Source organism: Pan troglodytes, chromosome 3, assembly GCF_028858775.2.
Source record: "Pan troglodytes isolate AG18354 chromosome 3, NHGRI_mPanTro3-v2.0_pri, whole genome shotgun sequence".
NCBI lineage: Eukaryota > Metazoa > Chordata > Mammalia > Primates > Hominidae > Pan > Pan troglodytes.
The window spans coordinates 103,350,743-103,365,664 of NC_072401.2; the positions used below are offsets into that span (position 1 = coordinate 103,350,743).

Here is a 14,922-nt window from a genome sequence, read left to right on the forward strand (position 1 = left end):
CCTTTGTTCCAGTTGCCACTAGCACAGGCACAGCCCCTTTTTGAGGAGGCAATGGGACTACTGGCTGAAGCAGAAACAGCAAGGCAAAGAAGGGAAGGGCCAGAAAGGAAAGAATCAAATGAATATAAACAAGATGGATTGTGTCACATAACTTGGAACCTGGCTCCCAAAACAAACTAAAAAAGAAATTTCTGAAATGTTTTCAATAAATCATGGCATCATTTATAGAAAGCATTTTTGAGAGACATTGTTTTGAGTATGTTATTGCTATATTTGTTTTAAAACTTCTTATATTTAACAGTACGTTGTTACAAAATGGTTACTAAAAAGAGGCAAAGGTAAGAAAGGGCATGGTTCTTTTGATTTCTTTAATGCCTACAATAGAAACACTTTGATTTGTCTCTTACATTATGAATGTCATTAAGTATCTCCATTAATGAGTCTGTTCAAGTTTGCTCATGTTAAAACTTTGAGACCTTTTGACATTAGGAATTAACAATATATTGGGGGGGGCATGTTGAAAAACTGAGCACAATCAAGCTTCAGTCATTACTCCAGAAGTGTATTAAGAAAACTTTTATCAGATTGTCTTTACATAAATTATGATGTTCATGGATTTTGCATGATTGATGGGGATGCTAGTCATTCCCCAGTATTTTTTTTTCCTTTCTTACAGCATAATATAACATTCATCTGAGCACATGGCAATATTGCATTTCCTCCCTTGAAGCTAGGTATAGCCATATAACTAAGTGTTGCCCAATGGCATGGCATGGCAGTGGAAGCAATATGTACAAATTTATGAGCATGTCCTTAAAAGATGGGTGGAGTCATGCTCTCTCCCTCACTGGTTTTTCCTTTTGATTGGTTTGAATTCCGACAAGGAAGTGATGGATGAACCTTCTTGTACCATGAAGATGATATATAACAGTGAAACTCTAGACAGAAAGGGCCTCGATGCCTAAATCCAGGGTTTCTTTCTTGTTTAAGCCACTATCACTTTGGGTCTCTGTATTGCAATAGCAAAATCTACATTCTAACTAATTTAAAAGTTATGCGTTATTTAATTTAAGAATTTAAAAATAATAAACAGACTATGTGTTTTGTCAGTGGAAAAGCCAGTTTGGAGGGTCACGTCTCCTTATTGCTAGACTTACATGCTCTTCTTATATCATGATTACATTTCATGAGTTTTTGTATCTTAAGAGTTCACATAATAGTATTTAGAGAAAATAGAATTTTTACTGGAAATTTTGCATATCTACACTTATAAGATTACATTTAATATTTACATTTAAACTTCTAAAAAATTCTGTCGGTTAATTATTATTGAGATTCATAGCTAATGAGTCCTGGAGCAGGCATTTAAATGCAGATTCCTTGAATCTCAAAACATATTTTCTTCATGTAATAATACCACTTGCAAGTATTTAAAGAGATTCTACAACTATATGAAAACCTAGTCAATAATACATATAAAATCATTTTCATTGTTTTATATGTTTGTTTTTGTATTTATAGTCACAGATATTGCAATTCAAAGAAGTGATTCATTCAAAACAGAAAATTAAGTTGATAAAAGAAAATATCTCCTTTAGATTTATACATTTACATTATTATTTTAAATTAACTGCTTTGAGCTGAGCACGTATAAAGTTTAAAAAAAATCTTTGCATATCCCTAGAAAACATTTGCTTTGCTCTTTTTTTCTATCATTTTCTTTACAAGCTGCAGTAAGATTTTTTTAAAGATATGTAAACTATTTATCAAATTTCACTTTAAACGGCTGTTTTGGCTCTCTTTCATGGCACACATTTAAGAACAGAGGAACAAACGAGATGACCTTTCTTTTACTAGTGAAACTTAAACAAGCACAGCAATTTGTTACAAGAAGAAGAGCAAGGCTGTTTTCAGCTCAACCGTTGACTTTCCTTTTAGATACTTCTTGGCCTACCTCCATTTATGGAAGCTAGAAAGACCAGATTCCAACATTTTTAACTAACCTTGCAGTTAGACATATCACGTGAGAGAGTTTTCAACAACGAGATACAAGGGGACATCTTTGAAACTTTTGCTTTTCTGGTTAAACAGAGAAAAAGAATAGATATGGTTGGCTGTAGCCCCCTCTCCCAGTACCCCTACCTCCCACACACATCACTTTCCTCCCTCTTCCTGGCTAAACATCAGTATAATGTTGGGAACTGCAGTGGTGATCTTGAAGCCATGGGAGCATAATTTATTCTTTACTTAAATACTATTTCAGATTTTATTCTTCTCTCCACGATTAGAATGTAGGATTAAATTTACTGTGTTTAGAATGTAAAGATCTAAGTTAGAATCTTTATTTACCACTTATTAGCTCTGCCAATTTGGGTGTTACTGAATTTTTTGTATCATGATTATCACCTCTATAAAAGTAGACATTTAGAAAAATCTACCTTGCAGGATGTTATAAAAGTTGGAGATAGCTTATATAGAGCCTAGCACATTAGCAGTGCTCCACATGTGGTAGTTATTACTATTAGTTAAACTGTTTGAATCCGTTCATTGCATGCTTATTCCTATAACATATCCTTTTACAGCACTCCAGTGATCTGAAATACTTCCCAGCTATTTACATTATGTAATACTGTCCTAAAATGCTTTCAAATACAGCCTCTCGATGCCATTTTGCTCAGTGTTCACACCCCTCATCAAAGAGAGGAGTGAAATCCAACTTCGAAGGGGTGCTTTTATATAAATATCTATATATCTCAAGGAATTCAGTTTTGTGTAATAAATATTTGGGGGGATTGTTAGTATTTAATTAAGCTTATTTTTTAGATAATTGTGCATTCATATATAGTTGTAGGTTATATAGAAAGGGACTGTGTGTTATGGTAGTTTGTGTTTTTCAAGGACTTGGTTCATTTCATCTAAATCATCAAACTCATGTATGTAGAATTGTTCATATACTCTCTTTTATTCTTTTGATGTCTGCAGGGTTTGTATTGATATCTTTTGTTTCATTTGTGATATTTGTAATCTGCATTTTCTCCCTATTTTTCTTTGTAAGTCTTGCTAGAAGTTTGTCAATTTTATTGATCTTTTAAAAGAATCACTTGTTACTATACTTTGTTGTTTTCATACTTTCAATTTTGAGTTCAGCTCTTATTGTTCTCTTGTTCTGCTTGCTTTGAGTTTGTTATGTTCTTTTTCTGAATTCTTGAAGTAGGAACCTAGATAATTGATTTGAGACTTTCTCTCTTTTCCAATGTATTATAAAATTTTCTCAGCCCTCCTTTAGCTATGTTCCAAAAATTTTGATATGTTGTATTTCACTTTCATTCAGTTTAATGTATTTTTAAAATTCTGTTCAGAGTTTCCTTTTGACCCACAGATTACTTAGTAGCATTGTTGTTTGGTTTCTTAATATTTGGACACTTTCCTATGATCTTTCTGTTATGGATTTCTAGTTTGATTCCATGCGGTCAGAAAAGACACTGTATGATTTAAATTATTCTAAATTTGTTAATATTTGTTTTATGCCTCAGGATATGATCTATCTTGGTATAAGTTTCTCAAACCCTTGGAAAGAATGTATTCTGCTGTTACTGGATGGAGTGGTCTATGTATGTGGATTGATGCTGATTGGTTAGATCACTGGGATGATGGTGTGTTTGAATTTTTTTATTTTTTCCTGATTTTCTGTCTACCAATTGTAGAAAGAGAGATGTTTAAGTCATCACTGTCATTGTGGAGTTGTCTGTTTCTCCTTTCAGTTCTGTCCATTTTTCCTTCACATTTTTTGAAGTTTTGTTTTTTGGTGCATATGTATTCAGGATTACTATGTCCTCTTGATGGATTGACTCTATCATTATATAATGTCCCTTTCTGTCTCCTGTAAATTTTTTTGCTCTGATGTCTATTTTATTGATATTAATATAGCCATTTTTGCTTCCTTTGTAATTTTTGCATGCTATATCTGTTTTATTCTTCTACTTAAACCTGCTAATTTTACTTATTATAAATATTATTAAAGTATTTATAATTTTTATTATAAAAACCTGATTTTATTTATTATAAAAAATAAATAAATTTTATAATTATTTATTATTATAAAGAGAACATATAGTTAAATCATATTTTTAAATCCACTCTATTTTTTGTTTTTAATTTTCTCTGTTTTCATTTGTTATTTTTTTTTTCTTGCTTTCCTGTGTGTTACTTTTTTTTTTTTTTTTTAAGAAATTCACTTTGATGCATCTCTGGTATTTTAAATGCACCTATTTGCACAACTTTTTTAGTTGTTGATGTAGGTGTTATATTATATATACAAAACTTATAGTCTAGCGCTGTCTTCATTTTACCAGTTTGAGTGAAGTATAAAAATCCTACCTCCTTTGACTTCTCTTTACCCATCCCCCATTTATAATATAAATGTCTTAGATATTTTGACTACATACATTTAGAACACATAAGACAGTGTTATACCTTATCTTTAACTGTCAAGTATGAGTTAGAAAACTCAAGAGAAGAAGGAAAGTCTATCATACTTACCTATACTTTTGCTTACTGTGTTCTTGCTCTCTGATGTGCCAAAAGGTCTTCTTTCATTATAACCTTATGGTTTAGAGAACTTTTCTTTTTCCATTATTTTAGGCCACATCTGCTGATAACAGATTCCCTTAGTTTTTCTTTATCAGAAATGCTTTGATTTTCTCTTCAGTCCTGAAGGGTATTTTTTGCTGGGCATAAGATTCTGGGTTGATAGTTCTTTTCTTTTAACACTTGACAAATATTTTGCCACTTCTTTCTGTCCTTCATAGCTGCTTCTAGCAATCTAATTGTTTCTACCATATAGATAAAGTTTTATTTATTTTTCACTTTTTTCAAAATCTTTTCTTTGTATTTAGTTTCCAGAAGTTTTATGATTAGTCTTGGCATGGAATTGGAGGGGTTTATCCTGTTTTTGCTTTTCACAGCTTGCTCCGTCTATAGGTTTATGCCTCTTGCCAAATTCAGGAAGTTTCTAGGAATTATTTCCTTGTGTACTTTTTCATCCCCACCCTGTTTCTCATCTCTTCCTGGGACTCTGATCACAAGAATGTTCAATCTTTTGTTATAGTCTTAAAAGTGCTTGAAACTGCTTATTTCTTTCAGTGTATTTTCTTCCTATTGTTCAGATTGAGTAATTTTTATTGTTCTGTCTTCAAGTTCATTGATTGTTTCCTCTGTTCTCTTCATGTCACTGTTAAGCCTACCCACTGAGGTATAATTTTGATTACTGTATTTTCAGTTCTAAAAATTCTAGTTGGTTCTTCTTTGTATCTTCTATTTATTTGCTGAGAATTTCTGTTTTCCTGATAAAGCTTTCTATTTTTTATTTGTTTCAAGCATGATTATAATTGCTTGCTGAACTACTTTTTTTACCAGAGCTGTTTTCAAACCTTTGACAGATAATTCTAACATCTTTGTCCTCTTGGTGTTGGCATTTTTATTGGTTGTTTCTTTACAATCAATTTGTGATCGTCCAGGTACTTCATATAAAAAGTGATTTTCTACTGAAAGTTGGACATTTTATTTGTATTTAGGGAGAGGAAAAAGGAAAATAGGACTACTACATCTTTCCAGAAGTAAATTCCATAATTCTGAATATTATTTAAAATATAATTTATATCTTTATTATGTTTATATTTTCTAGTTAGGAAGAAATAGTCATAATAATAAAGTTATTTATCAGAAATAAGTGTAAATTTATATAACACTTTCAGATTCAAATAGAGTTGTGATTTATAAATACATATGCAAATGATTTTTAAGTTACATTCATCAATCCCTTATTCCCTCATCTGGAACTAAAAAAAAATTTCTTGGGAGTAGCCTAACACTTTCTTCATGAACATAAAGCATTGTTTTTTAACCAGCCTTCTGGTTATTTCATTTCTCAGTCTGTTTTCTGTTTTCTTTTTCCAATATTCTCAATAAATACAGATGCATGTTTGCATGTATATGTATATATATGTATATATTATGGGCATGTGTTTAATTTGTTCAATAACAAAATAATAACCCTAATATAATTTCATCATTTTGTTCTATTCTTAATTTCACATCAAGTTCATAAACTAAAGTCTTAGGATAAATGTGATTTTTTGATGAGCAAACTTTATACTATTTTATTTCAATCTTTCTTTTTGAAAGATTTGTACAATTGTATCAACTTCATCAAATGTTCTTTGGGTTGCACAATTTATTATAAGAAGAGAAAAATTCTAACTTATGTCATTTTAAAATTTCAATGCCAATGTTTAGAAAGGATGCATATTGTGTCTTTGAAACATAATTTTAAAAGGAGCATAACTACTCCAGTCAGATATTTTTGGTTAGGTTGTCTTCTAAGGAGAAATCTTGGAATTATTTTTCATAGCCATTTCTGTGATTTTTCACATCTTTGTTTTGTGTTATATACCACTTATTTATATGCAAGCATAATATTAGGAGTATGATTATTAAATTAAGGTAGAAGTGGTTAGATTCAACTAACTATGGTGGGCTGGAATATTAAGAGTTATCCATATTCTTTCCTAATTAATTGTCTTTGTCTATGTGGTGACCTTTTTTTCTCATTCTGAATACATCGCTACTTTATTTTTAAAATTTAACTATATTATCTATGGCATTTCTCTCGTTAAAGTGCTGTGGTACCCTCCATGAGAAATGGTAGTTTTCATATTCCTAGTGGGAACTCTTGCTGTTTTGAATTCTCATCTGTGTTTTAGAGTCTCAGATCTGGAAGGAATCCCAGAAGCTATTTTATGCCTAACTTATACGTGAGTGTAATAACTCTATGCCACATCAATCTCTACCCACTAGATTTTGTATATTTTTAAAAAGAAATGGCGATGGAGCTCCTCATGTAAAAATGTCAATGGCTAGATAATATGCTATACAGAACTGTCATGGCCATTGACACAAATTTTAAAGAAAATTTACAAACTAATGTTATGGTTTTCATATATTTAAAATTTCTTTCATCAGTTTGTATCACTAAAACACTTTTTTTAGCTTTAGTATAAAGTGTCAACATATTACCAATAATTTTTTGCCCCACTGCTCCTTTCAAAGGCTTCCTGAAGAGATTAAAACAGTAATAACAACTAATATAAAATTGTGTCATCTTCATTTATAGGATAGGTTCCACTGAATATAAATACTCAACTACATAAACAATCATAATTATGCTAAAACCTAAATAAGTTTAATTTATTTCACATTATAAATGTTTCCACATTAAGCATTATAGGCCTGAAACAATTACTCATTGAGTACAAAATGAATTGCAAACTTATCAGGTGTTCAAGGCCTTATTTGAAATGCCCACTTCCTTTTTATCTCTCATTCTTCTTTTTCTTATGGAAGTACCTAGAATCCTTAACCAGGCCATGCATGTGATACCTACATGCCTATATGCAATTTGTTTGTTTAGTCTAGAATGCTCCTTGTGTGTATGGTCATCTCAATTTGGAGCATGTCTTCCATAAAGCCTTTGCTGGCCAGTTCTTTCTTCGTGCAATTGAGACAGTTTCCTTTTGCCCACCCTACACCTAACTCATAGTGACTTTCAACATGGTACCTGGGACTCTTCATTGCCCATATGTGATTACATTACTGAATTTTTGGAAGGCAGAGCTTGTTGTCACATTTTCCCTTCTTTTTTTAAAAAATATAATCCAGAGCTAAGAGCTTTGCACAGTCTGTGGTGTTTACTAGATGCTTATGAATGCTGGGTTTTGTTATGCATTACATAGCTACAAGTTGAGAAAACGATTTTTCATTCCTTCTTTTCACTTCTTAGCATGACTTTCAAGAAATCCAGGGAGACCTAAACCACTTTATTACTTGCACCCTGAATTCTGAAAAATTAAGAAATAAATGAACAAAAATATCTTTTTTTTCAGTACAGTTATTTAATTTGTGACTATGTCTTGACAATATTTATAGTTTTATTTTTGGAAATCCTTTCAAAACTCTTAATTAGAAACTTTTGTTCCACAGTTCCCTCTTCATCCCATGACTTTGTTGATTGGCCCACCTCCTTAGCTATAATCACCTGTGTCTTGAGCAATTTCGTCCCAGTCATAGCATGACATAAGACAACTTGAAAAGAATACTGGTCTTTTTAACAGGTTATATCATGGGCAGTAGGACACTTGAATACTGGATGGCTCCTCCCAAGATGCTTAGGTTAGAGAAATAGAGTAGAATATAGTTACTCTGTATCTGCAGGGGAAAAGAAAGGCCAAGATAAATATTTTCCCTCACTTAGACACAGCAATAATATAATTTAAACCATTTCACTTCTGATCCTTAAGTTGAAGAAAAAGACTCATCATTTTATCATTTCATTTATTAAACTGCAAAATATATTTTTACCAAAATTTATTATTGAAACAAATTTCATGGTTATCCTTGACCTATTGTAATTCTCTTTTAAAATTTATATTTTATAGTTATAAAATATAAAGTTATATTTTCTTATCCAAAGTTATAGTTTCTTATCCAAAAGCAGAGACTTTTATTTCTTGAATCCATTTTTCTGTTATCTTAGTAATTGGTTTTTAGGCAAGGCCCTTATGTTTCGATTTATTCTTTCTAAAAAGTTATCAGTATTACTAAAGATTAGCCATTGTTTACTCCAGTTAATAAATTTTTGTTAAATTGCACTAAAATGAGTTTCTATGTAAATAATTAACCTAGTGAAAATTTTCTTTTTCACTTGAAAACAGAATAGCATTGAAGAACTTGATGGTGTCCTTACATCCATATTCAAACATGAGATACCATATTATGAGTTCCAATCTCTTCAAACTGAAATTTGTTCTCAAAACAAATGTGAGTATTTTCCAGCTGCACCAATTATTCTTTTTATCACATTCCATTCTATGTAACTCTTTAATGAATGTTATAACCAAAAATATAGGTAGCTGCACTGCTGATGAGATGATTTAGACAACTCCTGACTCCTGGTGAAAGGGTACATTAGTACAAACTTCTGGATGTTCGTTTGATAAATTTTTTTATCTCAGGCCTTAAAAATGCACGTAACTTTTGCAATTAAAAAGCTTACTTCTTGACTTTTACTCTAAGGAAATGTTTGGGCAACTTCATTTATGATAGAAATTATTCATCATATCATTGTTTATAATAACCAAAAAGTGGAAATGTTTTACAAAGATAAGTAATTGATTATACATATTTTCATACATCTATTAATGTGACCACCAGAAATTAATATTATTATAAATTTATGCTTCCCGGAGTGATGTTTTGGTGTATACTTAAGTGAATAAAAAGCAGGCTGTCAGAGAGAGAGTGTGATCATCTGTTTAAAAAAGTACGTGTACATTTAACAGCATATAAGTTTATATATATAAATTGATGGTCTGGACAGATAAGTTTATATATATAAATTGATGTTCACAGTAGTTATGTTTGGGTTGTGCAATTTCAAATATTACATCTTGTTTCACCTTATTGAATCTGTATTTTCTACAACTGTGTATTATATATGTGGTTAAAAATATACAAATATCAAGAAAAGTATATGTAGGAGATATACATGAAAAATTATATTTCCAGATGTCATCGTGAGGTCAGTAGTATATTTTAGAATTTTTTTTGTTCCTGCATAGTTTGTTGACATACTGTTTATAATTCATTTATATGCCTATGTGTGAAACATTGAAGTAGAGATGTAATGGTGAATATGACAGACATGAAGCTAAAGAATATGAGAAGTCTAATGTTGACATATTAAAAATTAATGAGCAGGGTTTTATTTTCTGTAGGGTTTCTGTGCTATTTAAAGCAGTTTTGTCATCAGCCTGGAAGGCTTCAAGACAGCAATAAGAAAAGAGTAGGAATCCTAAGGCACAACTGCTTGTGATTCACCTAGATATGTGAGAAGCTGCATAATGGTGAGATTCTGTTAGGAAGAAAAGCCAATGGTATGCTAACTGTGAATAAGTAGTCTTGTGAAATTAGCGACATTTTATTTTTGTTTCCAATATACATTTTAACAATATGTAATTCACTTACAAAATTAAGTACTAGATGAGAATAGAAAAGGAGCATATGATTCTTTACATATGACACATAATTTAATTGGAAAAAAATAATATACATGTATTTATAGAAAGAATCAATGAGATAAACTTGGTGGTAGTGATTATATTAACAATAGAATTTTAGATAAAGGGTACATAATTTTTCAAGGTGTGCTTCAAAAAGGAAGTGGGATTTTACCTAGGTCTTAAATAATTATAGCTGCCAAAAGAATGAAAATAATCTTCCAAAGATAGATAATTGATTACATAAATTTTGGTGCATCTATTAATACAACCATCAGAAATTAATGTTATTGTAAATGTATTTGCTGGCTTGAATAATGTTCCAATGTGTACTTAATTGAATAAAAAGCAGGCTAGGTAACAGGTTAGTTCGATTTGGAAATTATTTCAAAAGTCTTAATTAGGAACTTTTGTTCCACAAACCACTCCTCACCTCATGGCTTTGGTAATTGACCCATCTCCTCATCTCCTGTAATCGTTTGTCTTGAGTGATTTGATACTAGTCATAACCTTCATTCAAGCTAGGGAACCAATGAAGACAGAGAAAGGAAAAAGGAATTCTAGGCAAGAGAAAGTGCATACAATGGTGTGAAGATGGAATTATGACACAATTTTACAAATTTCCTCAGCATTATATTTGCTTAGATTCTGGAATCAAAATTGTGGAGATGGAGAAGATGGCATGGTTTTGGTTTCCTGTTTTTATATGTAAAGAATTCCAGATAAGATTAAAACTGCCTCTCGGTATACTGTTTAGGTTGTGGAATATGAATTTTAGAGCTAAAAAAGCTGAGACAATTGTGGCCCCTTATTTTTATAGATGGAGAACTCTGGATGGGTTATATCGGAGTCCCTGAAAATATGAATCTGGTTCAGCAGGGCTGGGGTACGTTCTAAGTGTTTGCCTTTTAAGAAGCTTCCAGGTGAAGCTGATGCTGCTACACCTCAGACCTCTCACTAGGTACTAAGACTTTAGAGCAATTGTTCTCAAACTTGGCTGCATATTGCAATCACCTGTGTAGCTTTTAAAACATCCTATGCCCAAGCCATACCCTATACCAATTTATTAATCTGGGAGTAGGACCCAGCCATCAGTAGTTTTTACAGTTTCCCAGGTGATTTCAATGGGCAGTCAAATTTACTAGCCCCTAATTGCTTCAATGTATTATAGACCAGCAAATTAATTCTTCCTTATATTGAATTTTGACACAGAAAAAAATATTACCCTCTCTTAACAAAGGTTATAAAGATAGTAGTATATGAAAGTTTTGAACCATCACTATAATTTAATGGTAATTTTGTATCTGAAAAAAATTACAAAATTAAAAAAAAACTTAAAGCTAAGAATGAAAAGTTTACTATAATCCAGATAACTCATTCAGAAGCATTATTGCTGGGTATTATTGCATTAACAGATGTCATAAAACCTATATATAACAGAGCCAAAGAATCTCCATAACATTAAGCTCTAATTTCTAATTAAAATACAAAATAACATAATATATGTAATAAGAATATGCAGTAAAGACATGAATATGACTCAGCTAGGGTTTTGCTTGCCTCCTTGACCCAATAGTCTTGGATCAATGTCAGCTTCAGAATATCTAGCCTTTAAGACTTTGCACCTGTGTTTCATAATGTTCACATTGATAGGGTTTAAGTTACCTTTATACATATATTAATCAAGGGAATTGGAAAGAGAAATGGTGGGTTGCTGAAGAACCTACTAGAGGCATTCTGAGAGGTAAATTCAGCAAACCATGAATCAGGTGTTACCCCAGGTATCTATCCTGAGGACAGGTCTTTATTTGGTGAACTATTTTATTTATTAAACAATTATTTATTTCTCTGTATGTTAGCTATGGGAAATTGAGAAATTGAGTCTCTCTGAGAGAACATAATCATAAGGAATTGAGAAAGTATACATTGAGATTGACCTACCCTAAGGATTTGTCATGGAATTACCTGCAGATACCTATGGTTCTTTAAAAGTATGGAGTGAAATGCTATATCAACCAAAAAATCTTATTATTGCCGCATCCTTAATTTAGAGTTATTTTGGTAAATTCTGGGTTTAGTTTCCTGCCACTTCATTTATAATAAGTAAAATACCATTCCATGTCAATAGGTCTTGGTCATTTTTTATTCCTCTCTAGACAATACACTCATGTTTTCTTGCATTATAGGGAAATAAGAGGGAAAATACATAACAAATAATATTCTGCTTTAATGTTCTCTTACCTTGTAATGCTTCATTATTGATTTAAAATTAGTGCTTTCCATTGACAAGAATTTTCCATGCAAAGAAGTTCTCTCTGGCAGTAGAATGTTATCAGGTTTCTAAATAAACTTGATATGTTAATGCAATACAGGACTTTTGAACACGCGAGTCATAGAACTAATTCATGAACAACTTTCTAGTGTGTGAATCATCAGCAACTGTGAAGTCAATATAAGAGATTATGATAGGCAATTTTGGGCTGATGTATACAGTACTCGAATAGAAAAAATATCAGAGTGCATCACTTCCAGTATGAGTATTATTTTAAGCAACTTCTGTTTTGGTTGTAGATTTATATATGAACACACATGCTATGAGTTGTCATTAAAAAAATGACTTGGTGTGATGGTGAAGCAGAACAGCACACTTAGGCAAACACAATTGCTTTAGCCGCTCTGCAGTTCTCACCTATTCTGAGTTTCAAGCCTGCTGCAGAGTCTCATAAATCTCACTGCAGCAGATCCAAGAATTTTCATAACTTCTTTTCAGAGCCCTTCCAAAGCCTGGATAATGCAGAGACTCTCCTGTCATGGACAGGAAAAAATATAGTTTAGCTTGTTTTTATTTTTACTTCTTACAATCTACGCATTTAACAAAATTGCACTTGTACCTCATAAATTTATACAAAAAAATGCTTGTTTTTAAAGGGGCTACAGTTGCCGGTTCATTTATCGTAAGTGGCAATTAACTTAGGAAAAAGTAAAGTAGGTTTTTTCCCCAGAATATCTACCTTCACTTAGAAAGAGCTGGTTCAGTAGAACCCATGCCAATTTATAGAAAAGCATGTCAAACCATATATTCATTTATAATTGGTAGCAATATTTTAATCTGAAAGAGGACAGCAGATGATCACCCAGAATTGTGAAAGTATTAACTCAGAATATTATCTCCAAATATGTCTTTGAAATATGGAGCATTAACTGGATATTCAATACATTATGTGGTGGTAACTGTAGCTCTAAGACTTGTCTGGGATTGGTAATATCTTTAGGTTCACAGAAAATAGACCATTTGCTAACTCAGTGGAAGAGAACTAACTGTCCATTGGATTGTCTTTTTTATATAATTAAATAATTTAAACATGCAGAAAAATATAGACAATAATATAAAGAACACCCTGTAGCTTTGTCAGATCTTAACACTTTGCTTCAGATCTTTTTTTCTTAAGAAATAAAACATTATAGATCTAGTTGAATTTCTCTATTTCGCTCTGTGATTCTACACCTTGAAAATTAACCATTATTTTAATTAAATTTCTTGACAATCATTCCTGTGTTCTTCATCCTTTCACTATGTGTATTTGTTTTCATGATTAACATATATTGTTGTACAATTTTGTAAATTTTTATGTAAATTATATCATACTTTTTCCTTCAACTTATCATTTTTTATCCATATAAATTCTTTATATCTATACATGTATATATGTAGATCTAGGTCATCATCTTAAATGTTCTATAGGATTATTTTGGTTGATTACGCACAATATGTATCTGTTCTACTAATAAATACTAGTGTTGTTTTCAATTTTTTATCGTTGCAAGTAATGCTACAATGAACAATCTTGCATATGAAACCCTATGCATATGTTAATAATTTCTCAGGAGATACAATTACCTTGAAAACCCAGGTTAGACTCATTCCTCTTCATCTTACGAGTTTGTTAACATCAAAAATCTTATTTAAAAATTATATTTTTAAATTATTTGTGACTGCTCCTTTCCTTGATACCTATGGGATGGAGCTATATATCAGTGAAATTTCTGTTCTAAACAGATATGTACATATTCTACAGTGCTAGATATTTTCAAATTTCTATCAAAAATGTTTGCACTGATTAACAATTTCACTAGCAGTATTTTGACATTGCTCAACATCTCTTCTGTGTTAAGAATTGTAAAGCTATTTATTTTTGCCAATCTGATAGCTGTTAAGAATCTCTCTCTCTAAATAATATTTTAATTACAAACATAGTTGAGCATCTTCTGTTTATTAAGTTTGATTTTTCTTAGTGAATTTCCATTTAATAGGCTTCATTTCTTTCTACTAGTTGTTATTCTTTTCTTATTGAAGTTTGAAAATGCTTTTTTCTTTTTCAGTATACCTATTCTAAATAGTAACTATTTGTCAGTTTTTCACATTTGCAAATGTGTACTTAATTAGTGGCTCGTCTTTTATATGATATTTTATGTGAGTACATGAGTAAAGTTTATAATAAATCTTGGTATGTATTAGAGCTGGCCCCTACTTTTTCTTTAAATGATTTTTGTTCCACCTCCTTTATTTGTCCTCTGGTATTTAAGATCAGTATGTCATTCTTCCATGAAAAACTATAAAATTGAAATAAAATTATAAATTAATTTGGCAAAAAATATCATGATACTTTATTTGGACCTGTTTACATATTTCAAAAAATATTGTATTTTATAAAACTTTTGACAATCTTTGTTACATTTATTCCTATTTATCTTAAGGTTTTTTTTAACATCAAAAATCTTACTTAAAAATTATGTTTTTAAATCATTGGTG

General features: G+C 31.1%; 1 protein-coding gene across 7 annotated transcripts in view; it reads left to right on the forward strand.

Annotated features, from left to right (window-relative positions):
- BANK1 (B cell scaffold protein with ankyrin repeats 1) overlaps window positions 1-14,922 on the forward strand; it is a 289,987-nt gene that overhangs the window by 94,879 nt on the left and 180,186 nt on the right. For 4 of the 7 annotated variants that reach the window (XM_009447927.4, XM_009447929.3, NM_001127508.1 and 1 more), the window contains 1 exon segment: window positions 8,769-8,874. In XM_009447927.4, coding sequence (XP_009446202.1) covers window positions 8,769-8,874 — 106 coding nt within the window. 7 annotated transcript variants of the gene reach the window in all.